The sequence below is a fragment of the Drosophila navojoa genome, chromosome 4 (genome assembly GCF_054131105.1).
Source record: "Drosophila navojoa isolate 15081-1374.11 chromosome 4, UAZ_NAV_1.0, whole genome shotgun sequence".
NCBI classification, from domain to species: Eukaryota; Metazoa; Arthropoda; class Insecta; order Diptera; family Drosophilidae; genus Drosophila; species Drosophila navojoa.
In genome coordinates, this window is record NC_142892.1 from 24913928 (window position 1) to 24935925 (window position 21998).

Below are 21998 nucleotides of genomic sequence, written 5' to 3' on the forward strand. Positions count from 1 at the left end.
TAGATTGGCGAAAATCAATCAATTAGAAAAACATTAATAAATTATTTCAAAGTTTTAAAAAATAAGAGACGTCATTGAGCGTTTTGACTTAGTTCGCCGACTTGAAACACTTAATAATCCCGTTATACTCTGATTTCCCACATTCAGTGACTTCGTAGGAAATTGGATAATTGATAATTGATAATGTTAATTGATAATTTCTGTAAATTACAAGAGTCGTTTCCTTAATAAGCGCAAAAACCAATGTTCCACATCATTGCTGCTGATAAAAGACATAAAATAAAAATACTATGTTGAGTATCTTGTAGGCCTTAATGGCATTTCACAAAGAGATTTTTGTAAGGATATTCAGACGCTTTGTATAGTGTTTAGCATTTTGTTACTGTGCTTTTGGTATACCAATTTTCATGTCCAAATCCTTCAAATGCCACACAACACTAACAACAACCGAAATTGAAACAGCTCTCAGCTGTTGTGTACATTTTGGATAGCTGTAATTTACTATTGTTGTGCGTCTGATGTTGATGTTGCTGTCTTGATTGCCATTCGATTGACCTCGTTGCGCATGCGTGCGCATGTTTCACGCTACACTAAGACTTTTACATAGAAACAAGTAAGAGGACTCTAGTCGAGACTGCTCGACTAGGAGATACCCTGAACCCTCCAAGCTGATATGCTTATCATTCTGCACTTCTTTTATGCACGCACACATACATACACATGCATCCACCCTCACGCCCCCGCGCTCTGCTAACTGCGCAGTAAGCAGCGACTGCGCTTGGGCTGCGCTGCAGTGTGGGCGATAGTTTGAGAATTTACTTGGTGAATAACTTCTTTTGTAAACATACGATCTTAATGAAATTGTCAGGGCGTAATTATATGGTCAAAATGTGTGTACATTCCAAAGCACAAGTCTCTAGTACTTGAAATACGTTTTTTACAAATTGGAGGCGAAGGGGGCGTGGTATCCAAAATCTGTTGATTACAAAATGTTTGTATTCATCATATGTATATACACAGTAAATCTGAAGTCTCCACGTCTAATAGTACTCCGATGAGGCTCAAAAAACAAAATCAATTTTTCGCTTATTCTCGATAAAAAAAGTTATCGGATGAGTTATCGAAAAAATAATGTGCACACAAAATATCGACTCAGTTCGTCGTGCTGATCAAGGATATATATACTTTGTGGGGTCTGCGATGATTCCTTCTGTCTGTTACATACTTTTACACAAAAACATTATACCCTGATTTCCCATTTTCAATGGGTTCAGGGTATAAAAAGAGACGATTCAATAAAGAAGAAGCAGAAAAAAAAAATCATGCCGTCGATGAGTAAGCAACAGGCAATGTGTCTCTAAGCCGATTGTCAGCCCAGTCAATCGCACAGACGGCTGCTAGTGGCCGTCGTTCGTCGTAGTCTCTCGTGTTGTGTCTGTACGAGTCGTCCGTCGATAATAATTTGGCGTTGAGTTTAACTGAATTGTGATTAAACGCGCTACGCAACAGAAAATTGCACTTTTTTTTATCTTTTTGCTTGAGCGTATTAACAAATTCAAAACCGAAAAGGAAAAAAGATCAAGGAACGGATCAATCCACACTGATTGCAAAAGTCGATCATCGGGGCAACAGCTGAAAGCGTGCACTATTAGCTTGAATCGAATCTCTATACGAGTCGAGTATCGGAGTGCTTCAATTTCTGTTGCAGCTACCGATGTTGTCGTTGTCGTAGTTGTTGTTGTTGTCGTTGGTGCTGGGGCAACAGTAGTAGTTGTGCTACAAATCGGACGTAAAATTTCATGGGCCTGCTATTGAATTAAAAACGAGTTTGCTTCATGTTACTGTTGTTGTTGTTGCTGTTGCTAGCTGATGTTGCTTCTACTACTACTTCTGGTTGCAGTAATGGCCGCCTTAATACGCAGACAGCGCCAAGCCCCAGTGCAACGTGCCGCAGCAATAACAACAATAACAACCACATACACATCCAACGGACAACAGTCACTTTTTAGTTGTATAGCTGCGATTGCTGTTGTCGTTGTCGTTGTGCTTGTGTTTGTGCTGCCGTGCTATTGTTTGTTTCATTTTGTTGTCATTTTCGCAAGCGAGCTTAAAGCCCATACAAAGACATTAATATCAATGCATACACGTGTGTATTTATCTATGTAAATGTATATACATATGTACGTATGTACCGTCTTAAATAATTCGGTTGACTACTCCAAACGAAACCACTCAACCATTCGATAAACATTCGATAAACATAGCCTGGTTAATAATCATGTAGAAATAATATGAAACATAGTAAACTACTTTATCAGCATATCAATGTGTTAGAAAGTACTCACACATAAGAAAACTATTTAAATATCTGACGGGTTCGAAATAATGTATGCAACCTATATTAATGCTCATTGAAAATGAATAAAGCCAATTAAAAAAAATGTAAATATTATATTTAGTAAAAAATTTTAAATGCGTTTGTGCGCAATATGTGGTTTCCTCTGATTATTTGGCAAATAAAAAACTGAAATCGTGCCCAAATGTCGCCCACGTACTACGTTGAGGCAGTGTTGTCCAACGATGACGACTTTACTTGCAACGTCGCATCGGCCCAACCCAAACCCCACCCCGTTGCTGATCGTGCTGGGTTACAATCCCCGGGGTGTAGCATTTGTCATCCTGCGGATAAGTGGCGTTTGTTCTCTACGTTCACTTTAGACGCGAGCACTAGACTGCAAAGAAAACAGCTTGCGAATAAATAGTCACAGACCGTCAGTAGCCGAAACGGAAATTGGCAAAAAGCAAAATAAAATTAATACAACGTAAAGGTAAACGTAAATAACAACAATAACAAACACACACCCAAAAAAAAAAAAAACAATATGAGTGCCAACTGTCGCAAGTGCAAATGGTTTTAAGGCCAGAAGAATACGCGGGGCGGACCGAGACCAGAGAGCGAGATCGAGAGTGTTATGAGAGAGGTCTTGAGCGGGCAGACGAACTCGACGAAGTCGTATTCAGAGATTACAGAAGCAGAAGCAGAAGAAGAAGGAGAAGAAGAACGCTCAGCAAGTAACTTTAAGCGAGTCGAACGACAGCAAAGCTTTCCGAACGCGAAAGCTCGCCGTTTTCAAGTCGCACTCGCAAACACACTGGCCATTCGCTGCACGCTGATCAGTTCAAGTTTGTCCGTCGAGCAACGAAGAGCCGAGCTCAAAGCGCGGACAGAAACACAGATAAAGCTCGAGTGCATTTGAAAATAAAATGATGTGAAGAAGAAAAAGCAGCAGCAATAACAACAGAACTAAAGCTACATTCATCGCACTCGTCGTATGATCGGTCGTCCGTCGTCGTGGTATCGGTAGCCAGAGCTGAAAGCGAAACTGGCGCTCAAGTTCAGCGGGCGAATCGACGTCGTCGTCGCCTCTGTCGATTTCTATGCAAATTATTTCTGAGAACACATATAAAAAGCGTGCTATTTATATTTCGCAAATGTCGACTTGAAGCGCCGCCGTTGCCGTTGCTGTTGCCGTTGCCGTTGCCGTCGCTACAGCAGTGGCGGAGACTGTGACGAAAACGAAGACTGGAACTGGAACGGGAAAGGGTACGGGAACGTGAACGTAGACCTGGATTGTAACCCGAGACCAACTCGTCAAGTCGCGCAATACGACAAACGCAGATCGTATCTGTATCTATATCAGCGACAGTCACTGTTTCGACATGTGTGTGTGTGTGTGTATCTGAAGTGTAAAAAGTATTCATAAACTAAAGCAACAATAAAGCAAGCGAAAACGTAAAACGGAAAAAGTAAGCTAAAATCAAAAGAGAAAAAGAGAAAAGAAAAGGAGAAACAAAAATCACGCTGCTTTCCGTCGATCCACAATCGACAATCGGCGGCAGATAAACGTTCCATCAGTCGTGGGTGAGATTGTGTTTATTATTATAGTTTTTTTTTTTTTTTTTGAGATAGTGGCCAGGACGTCAAGTGAAACTGGAAACGATCTCGATAAAGAACTGCGAAGTGAGACATACCCTTATATACTATATACATATAATCGGATATATATATGTATGTTGAAGCTAACACATAACTATGGATTACCTGTGCATATGGAACGCGTTTGAGCAGAACTCATTATTCATCAATCACATCAAGGAAATTGGGCGGCTGGCAGCCGCTGCCGCCGTGTCGCAACAGCCTTCTATTGGCAGTGCCTCGGTATCGGCCAGCGCCACATCTGCGTCTACATCTGCGGCCAGCTCGACGGCCAGCTCGCCCACAGCTGTAAGCAAGGAGTCTACTGCTGCTGCCACTACCTCGGCCTTCTCGTCGACGCAGCACTTCCGAGCCACACCGCACGTAGCCGCGCTTGCGGCCGCGCAACAACAGCTGCAACAGAGAATCGCAGCGGCTGCCTACCAGCAGGGCCAGGCGGAGTTGCCAGCGCAGTCGCCGATGTTTATTAATCAACAGCAGATGCCAGGAGCTGCTCATCAGCAGCAGCCGGGAACTGGCGTCGGCCTGCAACAGCTACAGCAAAACAACTCCAGCATGGCCAACAGCTTGCTGTGGCAACCGTGGCGGGATCTCCAACAAGCAGCCGCCATGCATCACCAGCTCTACAAACAGCAGCAGCAGCAACAGTTGTTCAAAGGTTCGTGTTTCATAGGGGAAATATCGGACAAGAAATCTTAATATCATAGCATACAAACAGAATAACCGCGTTGACCTCCAGCAACGTTAGCTAGAAATCGAATTTGTCACATACAAGTTTCTCATGGAGCACGAGACTAAGGAAAAGAAGATTGAGAGGAGGAGAGTGAGAGAGAACATAAGAAAGAATAGGGAGCAGCATAGGAAATCTACACATCGAAAAAGCACGACCCGACTTAGAAATTGACTATCGCTGTTGCCGTTAGTTTGCTGATTCGCCCTTTGCACGAGTTCCTCACGTGGAGGCAGCCCATCTTCACGTCGAGATCGGGCTGTCGTCAATGGTTTGGGCTACGTGCCAATTTTGATGAATCGACCATTGGAGTACATAGTCTATAGTTTTTAAGAGATCGCTTGCAGGTCAAGCATGGATAGGACGTGCTGCATTCGGTTGGTGACGAAGTAAAAACGTGTCGCTGCCAATATGTTGCGCAAGCACTGATGACGTTGTTGCGAGCCATTTCATTAGCGCGAAATCGGTAATGAAATTCGAAACACTTTTACTGCTAAATTTGCTAAGGCCTGACATTGGTCGTAAATTATGTCACATATTAGGCAACAACGCCTGCGAGTAGAAAACGGCATGCTTACCGTCGTACGGTGCGCAGATCGGGTGAACGTCGTTATATTCGCCCGCAACAACTGTATTCAAACTCGAATCTTGGTCTGTTAGAATTTTCTATATTTAGACTTTTGTGTCTTCGCTTCTCCAGTCTAATACGATTTCCCTATACTTGTAAATCTTCACCAAGTCGAAGTTCTATCAGCAAAGGTTTTGGAAATATATCCGTTTCATATTTAAGCTGTCATAGTGCCTTAAAAATTGACGGCCCTAATCGGAATACGTTCAGAATATTAGATAATCTAACGTAAGCAGACGGAGAGCAAAATGTATATTTTGCGCAAAACCAATATACTCTCACTCTTCACCAATCAGAGAGATATATAGTATATATTATATACATACATATATACATATAAATGCATACATATAAATCCATACACATGTATGTAAATTTATATTTAATTTAAATGGGTCTCTTTATAGAAATATTTTTTAGACACTTTAAAGTTGCTTTAGAACACAAGCGTATTTGGTCTTCGGCGAGCAAAAGATTGTTGTTTTTTATATATATGTATATATATATTTTTTTTAATTTGTTGACATATTAAAACCAGATTTGCAATCAAGTCGGGCACGAGCATGACTCACAAGCCGGCGAAAAAATAATAAGAAACGCCTGCGACGACGACACCGACATCGACAACGATAACGACTGCGACGGCGACGGCGACGGCGATTGTGACGGTGGCTGCGACAACAGTCACAAAAAGAGCAACAACAGCAATGAGAACAACAAATGCAGCAACAACAATTACTAAAACGTGTTTGCATAGGCCGCAAATATTATTTTTCTATTTGCTGTTGGAGTGCGAGAGTAGACCACAGCGACTTTTCGACTGGCTGCGATTCTTGATAGGATGTGCTCTGCGTGCGGGTTGTTTGGGTGATGGAGCAGAAGTCGAGTCGGGAGAGCCATGTTGTGTATGGGACACCTTTTTTCGCCCAATTGGCTTGGGTGGATGCATTTGTTTTGCTGTTGTGTATTGAGTTGGACTCAGCATAAACAGCAATACGAACTGCCAAGCAAACAGAGAAACAACAGCAACGACATCGTGTTTGTAAATGCAACATGCAACAACAAACACTGCTGCACACAGAATACTAAAAGAAGCAACAGACCCGGCCCATGAATGATGAGTCCCCAGTAAAAACCGGACAGAGTTGTCTTTGAGCGACGGCCGGAAATGTGCAATAAAATTTGAATGTTTCTTTATTATTATCATCATCCCCATCATCTTCCGCTGCAACCAGAAGCAAGTCTCGCCGCTTCTGTTGTTGCTGTTGTTATTCTTGTCCGTCTGATTTTGTTGTTGTTTTTATTTTGTGTATGTTTTGCTTTCGGTCCACTCCACGAAACTCTGAAGAGCAACCAGTTTGTGGCACCTTTAGTGACGCAGGCACAGAAAATAATAATAACTTTCAGCGGCAGCGGTGACGTTGCCAAAAAGGGACCAGAGTAACTGGTTCCACCAAAGCAACAGCAACAGCAACAGCAACAGCAACGGCAACGGCAACAGTCAGGACCAAATCCACATCCAGGTCCAGAGCTACAGCAACATCGACAGCCGCCTCCACCAACGCCACAAGCTCCTTCATTCATACATTCATTCATGCGCTCGACTATGCCTTGGCCGAGAGGCGAGAGCAAGGCAGGCACCTCTGCTCGAAATGTGCAGAAGTCGTTTGACGGGTTTGCCTGCCCCTTTTATTTTGGGTTCGAAGACGCGGTTTCGAGTCGCCTGCTGTACGTTAGCTTTGACTTTTTCTCTTGCCCTCGCTTCTTGAGAAGCGGCCAGCAAATCAGGAACAGAAATTGCCAGTTGGCGCGCATGTGGTGAGGTGAGGGTATCTGGTTTTCGGTGCCAAGCTGTGCCAATCTGCTTGATGCCCACGCACCACCTTCCCACGCAATAAACTCGAACAATATCTATTTGGGATGCCAGCCATGTTTGTCCAGACGAGGAGGCCCAGCGTCTTATTCATTGTAAACGCTTTACAGTCGCATACACTGACGCATTCACCGTGATGGTAGAAAAACTAGTTTTGTTAACCAACTTTTGTGACTCGGAGTCTCGATTTTGTATTTTTATTTTGTGTGCTCTTCGCTATTGTTGTTTTTGGACTCTTTTCGCATTTTATTTTAGGTTTATTTTTATGCCCTGAGCCCTGAATTGAAAATGGGAAATAAGGGTAAAATGGTTTCGTTAAAAGTATGTAACAGGCAGAAGGAGGCGTGGCAGACCCCATAAAGTATATATATTCTTGATCAGGGCGACAAAATGAGTCGATTCGTCTGTCTGTCCGTATGTATGAACGCGTCGATCTCAGAAGATATAAGAGCTAGAGACTTCAAATTTTTTTTTTTTTTAATGTCCGCATGTTCAAATGGCGCGCCTATTAAGTTTATCACTAAAAAACGATATCTCAACCGATATTTTTTATCGATAAAAACGTTATCGAAAATCAGTTAAAAAATTATATCTCCCACATCTTTAAAGCTAGAGTGTCCAAAATTAAAATATATATTAAGATGCATTTTATACAATTTCGGGTTTTGTTATTTACCCATTTTATTTGATCCACCCCCTCGCCATCATCTTTGTAAAAGTCGTATATCAAATACTAGAGACTCGTGCTTCGGTATACACATACATTTAAACATTTTGATTACGTTCTAAAAGTTTCATTACGATCGTACGTCTAGAAATAAAATTATTCAACAAATAAGTTAACATATATAATGTATATGCGTGTGTGTGTCTGTGTGTGCGTGTGTTTGTTTGTATGCGTGTGTGTGTCCGAATTATTAAAATATCAGTTGCTTGGAGGGTTCAGGGGATCTCTTAATCGAGCAGTCTCGACTAGAGCTTGCTTACTTGTTTTTTATTTTATTTATTTATTATTAGTATTATTATTTTTATTGAAAATGGGAAATCAGGGTATAATGGTTTTTTTTTTTAATTTTTTTTATTTATTTATTATTACTATTATTTTTTTTGTAATATATTGTTGTGCTCACCTCCTGCGTGTCTCTAAAATTAAGTCTGAGCCTGAGTGTCTTACCGTTGCCGTCGCTTAATCTGAATTGGCTCTCTGACTTTTGAGCGGAAACTCATTGAAAAACCCGAAAAAATGAAAGACTTAAGCAACAAACTTGAATGTGGCTGCGATGCCGGCAGATACATTCAACTCCATATGTTTCATTACACCCACATCATGATCAAAGTTCAAGACGGCGAGACAGAGGTCCGAAAGACCGTATATAAAGACAACAAAGGAACCGAGCAAGATCTCTGGTGACACAGAGAATATCGCTCAGTAATATTATCTAAAACAAATTCTTCTAATAAATAAAAAACCAAGCTAATAATAAAATGAAAGAGAATTTATTCCAAGTCCTGTCTCTTATCCATTACAGAAACACGACTGTCTTCAAAAGAGCTTCCAACCAACAAGTGGCGTCGCGAGCGACGTCAACGAGCCGCTGCCGCCGAATATCAAGTTCACGATTCAAACAGTGAAATGGAGCGGGAGAGGGAACCTGACATGGATAGCCCCATTGATATGACCGTGACGTCGAACACTGTGAAGCATCAACGCGCTTCACCGCCTCCACCGTACCGTGAGCCATTGGCTGGTGGCGCAAACAGCCACTGTTACGTCGCCAGCCGGCCGAGCGTTATTACCCAAGCACCGCCCAAACGGGAGCAGCCGAAGCATGCGCACCAAAGCCAGCACCACCACCATCATTCGCTCTCTAGCCACGAGCATGACCATCGCAGTATGGGTAGGTTGAAAACTTCTGATTCTGCTGTGATTCCATATATGTAATCTACGTTTCATCCTATTTGCATGCAGAGTCCGATCCAATTTGTGACATCGACGAGCATTTCCGGCGTTCCCTGGGACCTGGCTATGCAGCCCTGTTGAAATCGCCAGCATCCAGCTCGCCCACGCCGTCGCCACAGCCGCTGCCACAGCCGCTGTCGCAGCAACAGTCACAGCAAGCACAGGCGCAGACGCAGTTGCAGTCGGCGGCTGGGAACGGAACACCAATGCAGCAGATCTCGCCACAAGCCTATCGGCAACAACCAACAGCAACAACTTACGAAAATCAGTCGCAATTACCGCTGCCACTGCCCCTGTCTAAGCTGGGCCTGCCCATCGTGCACTCACCCACGTTGCAGCCGGCACCGATATCGCCGCAGCATGAGTTGCCACCGCCCCAGAAAGAGCCATTGTCCCTGTCGCCGCTACCCGCTCGAAGTGCTTCCGCTTTGTCATGCTCACCGATACCACTGGCTGGCGCCAGTCAAATATTAGATACCCCGGCAACCAAGAGAGAAAAAGCTTTAGACATGCCTCATCATACTCCACCCAGATGTAATACACCCCCACCAGCGTATTCCAGCGTAATGGCGTCGACGCCCACAATGCCAGCTATAATACGTGTGAAAGCCGAACCGGGACTAGCCGCTGCATCGTCGACACATACGCCACCCGCTTCTCCTACCTCATCCACAAACATTTCGATATTCACCAAGACTGAGGCCTCTGTGGACGATCACTTTGCCAAGGCACTGGGTGACACTTGGAAAAAGTTGCAGGCCCACAAGGAGTGAAACCATCTCAAATGCTGTTCTAACTTTAAACTACACAATTGATTTTTAAAGATCTCATGACGAAGATGTGAAAATTTTTCAAATGCGAGTGTATTATTGCAAGTTTCTTATGATTTTATTATATATACATTTATATATAAAAGCGTATACGTACATGTGAAAAATTGGTATTCTTAATGCATACATAGTTGCATAGATAGACTAATCCTTAATATGTATTAACATTTGTGCATAAATATTTTCATTCTATTTACGCATGTTTTTTTTTCATAATTCTAAATTATGAAAATATTGTAAGTTTATATTTATCCAAATGAATCCTATAAAACTTAAAAAAAATGTGAGTGACAAATACACATTACTCTCTAAAAGCACTCTATTTATTGTGTAAGTGACTTACAATAAAAATTAAAAGAAATCTATTCTCGAGTTTTGTATTGATTTTATTAGGATTGTTTTTTAAATTTTCAAAGCGCGGGAATGGTTGCATGATTCCGAATTTTGTTTGTCATTTCCTACTTTCTGGCAGCACTGGCGTGTACACAACGACCTACTCAACTATCGTATACGATAATCGTTTGCCAGTGTTGCTCTTTCTAAAAATAAAAATATAGGAATTGAACGGCTAGATTCATAATCATTAATTATTGCAGGGGTTTTTATTATTACATGACTATAATTTATATGTAAAATATAATTTGAATAATCTGAGTAGAGTCGATTTTTTCAATTTTAATTCAAAATTATTATCATCATTCCAAGCCTAAATTGTACATTTATCGATATCGATAGCGAAACTATTGGCTGCCAGTGTGTACGCGTATTCGGCGAGAACGTACCATTGCAAAACTAAACTTTCTGCATAAAACCTAAAAAAAAAACATTAAACAAATGAAAAAAAATAAAACTAAGTCACTTATCGAAGAGCTGAAGTAAATAACGTGTGCATGCATTGCGTTTAAAGCCTGGAGTTTGTGTGTTGTGTGTGTGTGTAAAAAGGCAAAAAGACCTAAGGCAAAAGAGGGACGAAGACGAAGAGAAAATGTCACGCAAAGCAGCAGCCACAGAAAAAGAGTAAAGAAATTTCATTTGGGAGAAGGATAAGCGTATTAATACTTAACAATAACAATATTCAAAGACTACTGTGCAAAAGGGCGCAATTTCAAATGGCAATGCGCGCTTCTTAAATGAAATTGCATTGAAAAAGGAATCGAAATAGAAAATAACGAGTTGTTGTTGTTGTTGAGTAGTTGTTACTCGACTGGCAGACACCTGCGAACACAAGGAGGAGCGATGAAAACAACTGAACTGGTCCTGGGGAGGCGCCTAACTACTGCTCTCGTACAGTTTTCGCTCCTTGATTTGAATGTCGTCGTCGCTGGTAATTGAATTGAAACTCGGCTGTGCTACTGGAACTGGAACTAATACTGGGACTGCAACATCGACTTGCACTCCTTACTGGCAACATGCAAAGCTTGGACTCCTCATGCCAAGAAGCAGATGTGAGTATTAGAGATTGCTTGTGGTTTCGAATTATCAAATACAATGTATCAATTTCTGTTTATAATAGTTTATAATAAATGACACGCTTAAGAAGCTAAAAGGCGATAATCCAGTGAATGCCAGCTCACAGGGCTTACCGCATGCCGTTGGCTCTGCTGTTCAGCAGCAATTTGTTTACGAAGCGTCGCAAGGCTCCCAAGGGTCACCACAGCCACAGAATCAGCCGCAGTCATACCACCAGCTGCACACGGTGTTGCAGTCCACATGCTCATCCACGCTTGCCATCACCAATAGCCAGCAACAGCAGCAACCACAACAAGTATCAGCTGCTCCGGTCCCCGTCAGCGTACGATCTTTATTACAGGCGATACCTCAAATACCTGCGCAACCGCCAATCTGCATATTCGATGACGACGAATCGCCTACTGAGGTGCCTGCTAGTGGCAACATTGTCATACTCTCGGAGCAGCCATCCGCTTCATCTGCAACATCAGCCGGGCTGCCTTGTTCTGGGATTGCTATAGCGCCGTCCCCTTCATCATGCTCCTCATCAACAACGACGCTCTCGAATTTGAACTCGATCACATCGCCTTCACCAGTCGTTCCTGACCTGCTACTGTCCACGCCACCGGGTGTCAATTCCAGTTTAAATAGCAATAACACCACCGCCACATCGTCACATATTTTTCAGCACCTACAGCAGCAGCCGCAGCCGCAGCCGCACCAACAGCAACAGCAATCTTACAGCAACACCAAGAAGGTTGATAGACGGCTCCCCCAAAGCATCTCAAATGCTTCGTCCGGCATTACAAGCAGTCACAATCAACAGCATCATCATCACATGCAAATCCATCAGTCTCACAACCACCAAAATGTACTGTCGTCTCCCACATCATCGCCTAGCAAGCGGTCTAAAGGAGGCAGTAGCAACAACAACAATAGCAAGGAGTGTAGTTACTCTAGTCGCAGCACAGCTCCAACGTCTGTATCACCTCGTGCTGGCGCCGGACCTGGCTCCAATACCTATACTAACAACAATGCCAGTAGCACCTTATCCAACTCAGTGAACAACAAACGAGAATCGACCACGAAGTTTTTTAATATCCACGACAAAATCAAGGAGCTATATCTGCAGCTGCTAAGTAACGATTTAAATCATTTCGCGGAAACTGGGGTAAGATTGTAACAAACTGATTTAACATTGAATTAATTTATTCTTGTTATTTATCATTTGCAGCTGAAGCAGAGGAGCCGTTCCTTCATTCTAGATAGACTTGTTGAGTGCGAGCAATTAAACACCATTGTTGTCAACTTGTACCCAGGTAACAAGGGCTACTCCCTGGCACTCCACTACGATGAGCAAACAATGCTTAACCCACTTACAAACGAGTGGACCGTCACGGATCCCGCTCACATCCATGGAAACCACACCATCGAGAACTCGACTAGCATCACTAGTCGCAACAAAGCTCATGCCGATAGCGACGCTAGCAATAATCTTTTCAGGATGAAGTCCAGACTGAACGAAAGCGATGCATCGGCTGGAGACACAGCATCAATGCCTGTATCATCTGGCTATGGCTTGGTTGAAGTACTGCGTTGGCCCTATGAAAACGATTTGCTCCTTCAGTGCATCGATCGCGAACTCCTGCCCGAATTCCTCATGGATCTGCTGAGTGCCGAAACAGTCACTCTGAACTCCCCACAAGATGGAAGCGACGGGTCGCGGGTGTATGCCAAGCCCAGCGTCTTCTATGCTGGCTGTGTAATTGCGCAAATACGCGATTTTCGCCAGACATTTGCCACCTCAACAAATATCTGTGATATGAAGCACATCCTACTGCGGCCCAGCAATGCGACCCTGTTCGCGGACGTGCAGCAACTGGGAAGTTCGTTGGGCTGGGCCGGCTCAACGCCAGAGGACCGGCTAACGATCGAAAGCCAACTGGTGCTGGCCACGGCGGAGCCACTGTGTCTGGAGCCAGACCCAAGTATAGGTCGTCAATCTATCAATGCACAGCACGAGCGTCAACGCTTCAACTCGCACGAAATGCGCCGCCAAATGAAAAAGTTTACGCAGGTGGCCATTAATCGCAAACGCAAGCTAGATCAGTTCACGCATCACCAAGGCCTCGAGCTTTGCGACTATCTAACACGGCTGCGTCAGCGTCCGCGTACCTCAAGCAACAGCACAGCGAATGCAACCCCCGCGACAGCGCCCAGCAACAACCCATTGGTGGGTGCCATGCTCTCTTCATTCACTTCAAAGGTGCCACGGCGACCGCACGATGTCATCAGACCAATAAGACCACCCACCCTAGACTACCCGGTCAAGCTGAAGGTTCCCGAACACGTAATAAGTGTGGAGAAGTACGCGAAGACTTTCGAGCCACTGAACGAGTTCAGCGATGCCTGCAAGGAAGGCTGCAAGGCGAGTTGCCGACACAACTTTCAGCCGCAGCTCATCGAGGAATATGTGCTGGAGACGGAACGCGAGGCGAACGAGGGCCGGCGAGCTTTGTATCACATAAAGCTCTCTATTTTCCAGCGACCCTCCGATGCCGAATATCTGGGCGAACTGTACGTCGACCGCGACTATCGCGAGGGCGAGCGTAATGGAGAATCGTGTCGATTCGCACTTGGCACCCGTGTCCATGCGAATCGGTATATTCAGCAATTCCGGGAGATATTTACTGAAGAGGGACGCAAGGCTGTTAAGATCACGCACCTTATACCCGGACATGTGCCAATTGTTACCCACACTGGACTCACAAATGAACAACGATTGTTGCTGCAGCAGCAACAGCAGCAGCAACAACAGCAACAGCAGCAGCAACACCAGCAACAACAACCGCAACAACAACAACAGCAGCAACAACGACAGTTTAGTCAGCAGCCACAACAGCTACCCGCTACAGTGCATCATGTCGCGCAAACACATCCAAATGTGACTCTGTCCCGGCAACCCGCAATCGTTACTAAGGTGGCGGGTCTGCAACAAACGTTTCGCCAGCAACAACAAGCGGTTGCCACTACACAATTTAATACAGATGGCACACTGCAAGTCCATCAGCAGCAGCCTCAACTCGGTAGTGGCAACAACAGCATTTTACAGCAGCCAACGCAACAGCAGCAGCAGCAGCAGCAACAACATCCGCATATACAACTCCTTACAACCAGCAATACATCCGCTAGTACTACACATCAAGTGAGTCTGGGCAACGGATCACTGGTGCTGCTGCAACAACAGCCGCAACAGCAGCAGCACCAGCAGCAGCAGTTAAATACAACAATGCAACACTCAGGCATTACTATACATCCAGCTAATATACAGCAACAAAAGGCGACAGCAACCCAGCTGAACACGGCAATAGGTGCCAATTCCGCATTGCGCGCCCAGCTTAACTCCAACGTGCCAATCCTCGTAAGTATAAACAAGTAAGAGTGCTCTAGTCGAGACTGCTCGACTAGGAGACACCCTGAGCCATCCATCTGATATTATAATCCTTTTGCACTTCTTTTATGCTCACATACGTACACATGCATCCACACGCACTCATAAGCCCGTGCTCTGCTAACTGCGCAGTAAGCAGCGACTGCGCTGCAGTATTGGCAATAGTATGAGAATTTATTTGTTGAATAATTTAATTTCTAAATGTGCAATCTTAATGAGACTTTCAGTTCAAGTCTCTAGTACTTGAAATGTGTTTTATTACATGTTGAGGGCGAAAAGTGTTCCAATGAGGCTGAAATAAGTAAGAATGTTGCAGTCGGGCGTTACCGGCTGCGGAATACTCAGCCGTACTGTAGAAAACTAAGTTTTTCTCGATTTTCCACGCCCCTACCAAGCGTAGACACTTAATTTTTGGCCAGCTCATAGAACAAACTAACTGTAACCTAGCTGCAAAATTTGGATGCTTACGCGCAAAGAATGAAAAAAATTACAGGGTATTTTTTATATGCCACGCACCTAAAGAGGCCTAACAATATTATTTGATGAACTAGTAACTATACTATCCAAATTTGAAGCTTATAGCTCTTATACTTTAGGATATATAAACTTTTGCGGTTTACCACGCCCTCTGTAGGCGGACATATATCCAGCCCGAGAGGTCTCTAGCATCAATAGTGTTCAAAATATAGCTGAATTTGGAAAATCACTATATCTTCATGTCCGGTTTGCCACGCCCCTGGTAAGCGTAAATTGTGCAGCTAGGTTACCGTTAGCTTGTTCTAAGAGCTTGTACTTCAGCTAGTATTGGATTTGAAAAGGGCTGGGCGATTCGCTACATGAATAATTATCAGCCAGTACTGTAATCATCGAACTCTCATTTATTAAAGAACATCCATAATTTAATTGCCAAAAACATTTATAGCTTAAATCTAAATAGTTAAATAATTGTTTTCTGTATTTCAGCAATCGCAACTAAAAGGGTCGGCGATTGTTACAACTCATCAGCTGCTACAGAAACAACAACAACAACAGCAGCAACAGCAACAACAACAACAACAGCAGCAACAGCAACAACAACAACAACAACAAATAACTGCCACAAACAACAATGTAATCAACAACAATCCTGCGATAAATGCCATAGTCACCAGCATCATGAACTCTGCTAACCAATACCAACAACAACAACAGCAGCACCATCAACAACAAGAACAACAGCAGCACTGTGAGTCATTTACTTGCAATACAACACGTTATTACACATGCTTATATATACATTTTGCTCAATTTGTAACCATTAGCGAGCGGCACGCCCACTTCCAACGCCAACTCGACGCCCATCATCAACATTAGCAGCAACAGCAGCGGCAGTCCAGCAACAACTTTAAAGAACTCGGGCAATGCCTCTATACTAAACTTGCTGAATAGCGCTCCAGCGGCCATGACGAGCACGCCAGTCGCTAGTGGCACGTTCACTACGTCGTCGACAGGTCAGCAGCAAACGTTGACGTTGGTGCAGCATCAGCAGCAACAACAGCAGCAACAGCAATCTGTTCCCGCCAATGTGGATGCGACAACAGCAACCTATGTGCAGACGACGCGCGGAACGCCGACACTGGTAAATGCCCAACGCAAGCAGCCATCGAGTGAGGTTTTGCAGAGTCTTCTGAATTCGAACCGTAAAATTAATATAGTTGGCGCAAGTAGTGGAACAACGTTTCGAGCTAACTCAGCTGGTAATCTTATAGCCGTCAATCTTAACCAAGCTCAAGGTCAAGGTGCGCAACAGGCTACTGATGGCAGTCAGTCGGTGCGCGTGTCCATGTCTGCGCTTGCCTCGCAACTGGCATCGCCTCCGGCAGTGATGACGAACCCTCCAACTGGGTATGGCGCTTACACTGTCAGCACAGGCGGCGTTTGTGGTAGCCTCAAAATACTCAATACTGGCCAACAGCAGCAGCAGCGCCTTCTGAGCTCGTTGCGAAGGGATAGCACCACTGCGCCACCAAACGCTATTGTGGTGGGCATGGCAGCACCCTCACCTGGTAGCGACTCCAATGCCTCAAATGCGAGTGGCTTTGCTGTGCCCACGAACTTATCGTCTGCATCAAGCGGAGGCAGCGGGGCTCTGAATGCATTACTCACAAATGCAGCCACGCCCTCGCCGTCGGGCTCGGATCATTCGCAGTCGTCGCAAACGCACCCGAATCAGGTCTTGCTTGAAAGACTCAGCAACGTGACAACAAATGTGTCAGCCGTGTCTGCAGTGGCCATGCCCCACATGTCGCCACAGCAACCATCACCGGCACAGTCGAACCAACAACAGCAGCAATTCATCACCAAGACACTTGTGCACTCGCCCGCCACATCATCCATACACTCGCCAATGTCGAGTCCGCATCCCCAGCCGTCGGCGTCTCCCCAGCAGCAACAGCAGACGACGGCGACGTTGAATCTGCAGGGCATCAATTTGTCCCAGCTGCAGGGTGCTATGGCGAACTTTGCAGGTCTTCAAAATGTACAGGTCCAGATTCCAGGCTTTACACAGCCCATTTCACTGCAGTTTTCCGGCAACAGTCTGCAAACACCAGTGCAGGTGCAACAGCAATCTTCACAACAGCAAAGCACGACATGTGGAGGCACTGCCAGCGGATCATTGGCGCCATCTCAGACTCAACAGCGCAGTGTGCTGGTCTCGGTGCCTGTGTCGACGCAGCAGCAACTGCCTCACTCCATTACGCTGCAGACGACGCAATCTTCGCCTCAGCCGCAGCAGCATGCCCCGCCCACAGGAACAATCGTCAGCCTACCCTCGTCGGTGGGTGGCACCCAAACGGTAGTCATCACAAACAATTCAGCAAGCAGTGGAGGAGCGAGTGGAGGCGGCAACGGAGGTGGAACAGGAGCTACGACAGCTATGCTCACGCTTCCTATAGGTAAGTGGTGCCACTGGCAGCAGATAAGATGATGATTCGCGGAGCAGATTGCTTGTCTACCTGTTATGATTGTATTGTTATGATTGATCCTCGTAAATTATATATTAAGTTTTCTTTTGATATATAAGTGATATATTTATTTATTGAACGAACATGCTTAATTTTGTTCTTTTCTGTTTCTACTCTCTGTTTTCGTTTCGTTTCGATTATTTTCGTTTCGTTTCTTGTTCACACATAAACCTCTTAACCACTCGATCCGATATTCATGCAACTAAACTGTTTATGTGTTTTGTGTTTAACCACTGCCATCAGTTTAACACTTGCACCAGCTAACTCTGGCCCTTTCCTTGGCCTCTGGGGCGGTTAGTTATCGTCTCTGACCAACAGATTCATTGTAACCTAAACAACAACAACAAAATATCCCCGCACGCCCGTTCTGCTTTCTGCTTCCAGCTCAACTAGTCGGTGCCGGAGTACAGAAACTAAATCCTCAAACAATACGTACCTCAAGTGGTGGTGGTGTAGGTGTTGTATCGACAGCAGCAGCCGGAGCTATACAACCGAGAGCTCGCAACGTCCAGGTCGTGGGGACCAAGCAGCTAGCTAGCAGTCGACAGCTGCTCACCGCACAGCGTCAGATTGGTAGCTCGACGCTAAAGATTTCAACAACGGGTGTCAACAGTAAGTCGTCTGTAATGAAACTGTTCCAGTAGATGAATGCTCCAACCCGAATACTCTTTCTTTGTAGACAACGCCATTACGAATAGCACGAACATAGGTGCCGGGCCGATTGTGATGTCTGCGCAGAAAATGCAATTGAAGGCTGTGAAAACGCCGACGCAGCAAGCACATCAGCAGCAGCATCGAATACTCAACCAGAGCACCGTCACCGCAACTTCCCAGACTCTGCCAAGTCCCAGTCAAGTGCAACATCAACAGGTACAGCACATTCAAATTCCTGGTCGGTCGGCGCCCACAAACGCTAGCGTAATGAGTCAGCGCACCCTTACAGCTCTGGCAGCGGCCAAGCAGCAGCAACAGGCAGCTGTCAATCGACGGCGGTCCACAACCGATGCCACCAAGTAGACGTCAAACTTGGTACTGGAGACAGAAATTGATGCAGGCGTACCATTTATTTCTATTTTGAATTCAAGAGAGGAGAGTAGGAATAAGGCTACGCGCTATATATTTGCATGATATTATAGTATATCTTCAAATCTGGAATACCAGTACATTGTATGGATTGTATACCCATATATCGGTATACACACTTGTGTGTAAGTGCACATGCTGGTGGCTGGCTGCTCACGCCATGAGATCAGATCAAACCAACAGTCTGAACTGGAACTGCAACTGCCCCTTGCAGTTTTTCAGGTTAACCATAAAACGAATGAAGTGTATAGCTCTTATGGATAAACATATATGTATTTATCTATACATATTTCTAATTGTACATATTAATTGTTTAATATTCAATACGTGCTCCGAAAAGCCATTTCAACAATGTCTATTAGTTTGGCTCTCCAACTCCAATTTGTTACACTCTAAGGCTAACTACGTAAGCGTCGTGGTATCTTTAAGCATAAGCAGTAATGCGAGAACGGCTCCTCCCCACGAAATGCAAATGCAAATATAAACAAAAGCAATAGTAAGAAAAACACAATATAAAATGTAAAATTGATTGTAAACACAAAGTAAAATATATGGCTACTATTACGATTTGAATTAGTTATGAAAAAGATATGAACAGCTGTAAGGGTTCATATAAAATATGTTATAAATATACTTATGCATTATTATTATAAATATTGTAATTATTATTATTGCTAATTATTTAAATGCTTAATCTAATTTTTTTTAAATAAATCATATTTAGTTTGTATTGAAAAAGAAAAAAACAATAACTAAAAAAAAACAAAACAAATTATTACTTGTACTTCCAATAGTAACTCAAAATTTACAAAAAGATCAACAAACGAAAGCAGAAGATACCTAAAAGTCAAGCAAATCGTAATTAAAAAAAATGTATTTATAATAGAGTAATATTATCCGATCGGAAAAAGCGATATTTGTGTACAATCGTATGGATGAAGACAGATAAGTAACGAGCAGTAGTTCGGAGCTGATAAAATGTCGCTATATATTAGGAATTGGTTTTGTAGTATGGAATTATTTATTTAATTAGTTATTTTTAATATTGTTTTATCTCTTGATATAATTGTAAATGTCTGGCATAGTATGCTTTTCTGTACAACAAACACAAAAACAAAAAAAATGCCTATAGAATACAAATTACTCTACAAATGATTGAAACAAACAAAAACATAAACCCGAGTTACCCATTAATAAACACATACACTCAAAAATAATTTACTCAATGTTATAATAAATGTGATTTACGAATGCAAACATGGAACTACCTAAAAATTTTTAAATGTTACAATAAAACAGGTAGTGAAAGCCGAAAACGCGCATGAGTCCGTTTCTTCAGAGAAAAGTTTAAGGATTAATTAAGAGTTAAAGTAGTTCAAGAGCAATCTAAAAATTCATCATAAGCTATTATATATAACTAATTACAAATGTAATTTCAACTCAATAACTGCTTATCTAAATACCTGACGTCGAATCTTTTTATTTAACCTAAACATGAAACGAATAACGTTTAAAGACTTATGGAGAACCGAACCTAATCGCAGACAAAAGCTACTCACATTTGAGGATAGTCAAGAATACATCTAAGGAAGACTTCTGATAAATCAAATATAAAACAGTCTTGTTGTGTGAATGTACAAACTTTGTGTTTATATGAACTTTTTAATTTCACATGAACTCGAGTAGTTTTTGAGCTGAACACATTCATATATTTTACTTTATATTTAGTATTACTACTGGTTGGCCCGGCAAACGTTGCATTGCGCTATCCATTAGTTAAAAGCTATGTTGTTCAGGTTGGGATACACTCTGATTAATTTATTAATCGCATTTGTGGTAAACGACATTCTTTGTTTTTTGGTCAGGTGCAAGAACAAATAATGCGGATGGTTTGCCAACACGTGAGCATGCCACGTACAATTGACCATTAGAAAAAAACGCATTTTTTTAGATTGAGGCCACAAATAGTCAAAGATTGGCCCTGTGATTTGTTGATCATCATGGCGAAGGCAAGACGAATCGGGAATTGAATTCGTTTAAACTCAAAGGGCATATCTGTTAGGATCTTCGGAATCCTAGGAATAAGAACTTCCTCATCTTTTGATAGCTACCGAGCCAACCTTAACCACCAGTTGTAAATTGTGCGGTGGTAAACCGCGCACATCCAAGGAGTTCAAAAATTCAGTTGGATAATTAGAGGCTTCTTCTTAGTTTGTTACACATCCGATAGATTTGAATGAATACGGAGTTCCAACGATTTTATTTTGAATTATAAAATTAAGGTCATCAACATCTTTATTAAAATTGCTCGCTCACTTAACCATTTAGTATTTTTGTGGAGAGCAATGATCTTCGAAAATACTTTGTTGATAAGCTCATCTTTTAATGAGACGAAATTGCAAAAATTTTGAGGCAATGAAATCAAGCCGCTCGATTCGTCAACAGGAATACGGTCATTACCGATATTCAGCAATTGCTTCGAGAAATCATCAGCAGATCGTTCAACAATGCAACTCTCATATTATAGACAGTTGAAGTTTGGTTACATATCGCCAGAGATTTGATGCTTTGAGGCAAGCGTTTATTTCGTCGGCAGCAGTAGATTTTGGAATTACTGGTGGTGTTTGTCGGAAATCGTCAGATAATAAAATCAGTGAACCACCAAAACATCTCGAGTCATTGCGCAGATCTTTTAATGTTCGGTCTAGTGCTTCCAGTGCGCATTTGTGCGCCATTGTGCATTCGTCCCATATGATAATTTTTAATGCATTGCATTGCATGGCCATTGCGGAGTGTTTCGAAAAGTTACATGTCGGTTGTTCAGTAGATTGAAGATTTAATGGCAATTTCAACGCAGAGTGAGCCGTACGGCATCGTTATAACAATGTGACCGCTATTCAAGAAGAAGCAATTTAAAACAATGATTGATCTTACCATTCAATGGATATTCAGATATTCTTTTATTTTATTAGTACTGCGTCGTGTAAGCACA

General features: G+C 43.1%; 2 protein-coding genes across 4 annotated transcripts; both read left to right on the top strand.

Moving 5' to 3' along the window:
• Positions 1-3950: 3950 nt before the first annotated feature.
• Positions 3951-10395, top strand: Tgi (Tondu-domain-containing Growth Inhibitor). The gene is made up of 3 exons (XM_018100262.3): positions 3951-4655; positions 8758-9126; positions 9198-10395. Exons 1-3 carry the CDS (start codon positions 4094-4096, stop codon positions 9959-9961), a joined length of 1695 nt encoding a protein of 564 aa, XP_017955751.1. The 5' UTR covers positions 3951-4093; the 3' UTR covers positions 9962-10395.
• A 353-nt stretch (positions 10396-10748) lies between these two features.
• On the top strand, positions 10749-20167 carry Spt20 (transcription factor Spt20 homolog). 3 transcript variants are annotated; one of them, XM_089260433.1, is made up of 8 exons: positions 10749-11463; positions 11532-12638; positions 12702-14888; positions 15882-15959; positions 15999-16143; positions 16220-17854; positions 18308-18535; positions 18603-20167. In XM_089260433.1, the coding sequence occupies exons 1-8, from the start codon at positions 11428-11430 to the stop codon at positions 18938-18940; spliced, it is 5754 nt and encodes a 1917-aa protein (XP_089116559.1). In that variant the 5' UTR covers positions 10749-11427; the 3' UTR covers positions 18941-20167. The 3 variants fall into 3 exon arrangements, with proteins under 3 accessions (XP_089116559.1, XP_089116558.1, XP_089116560.1); XM_089260432.1 differs by having other exon boundaries at positions 15882-16143; XM_089260434.1 differs by lacking the exons at positions 18308-18535; positions 18603-20167 and adding an exon at positions 18167-18301 and having other exon boundaries at positions 15882-16143.
• The last annotated feature ends 1831 nt before the right edge of the window (positions 20168-21998 follow it).

What these genes read in the sequence shown, in the direction of transcription:
- Tgi (XM_018100262.3), top strand. Translation starts at nt 4,094, where the DNA reads ATGGATTACCTGTGCATATGGAACGCGTTTGAGCAGAACTCATTATTC. An exon ending in GCAGCAACAGTTGTTCAAAG is followed by an intron (nt 4,656 to 8,757) that starts GTTCGTGTTTCA and finishes TATCCATTACAG; the next exon opens with AAACACGACTGTCTTCAAAA. An exon ending in GCATGACCATCGCAGTATGG is followed by an intron (nt 9,127 to 9,197) that starts GTAGGTTGAAAA and finishes ATTTGCATGCAG; the next exon opens with AGTCCGATCCAATTTGTGAC.
- Spt20 (XM_089260432.1), top strand. Translation starts at nt 11,428, where the DNA reads ATGCAAAGCTTGGACTCCTCATGCCAAGAAGCAGAT. An exon ending in ACAAGAACAACAGCAGCACT is followed by an intron (nt 16,144 to 16,219) that starts GTGAGTCATTTA and finishes TGTAACCATTAG; the next exon opens with CGAGCGGCACGCCCACTTCC. An exon ending in TATGCTCACGCTTCCTATAG is followed by an intron (nt 17,855 to 18,307) that starts GTAAGTGGTGCC and finishes TTCTGCTTCCAG; the next exon opens with CTCAACTAGTCGGTGCCGGA.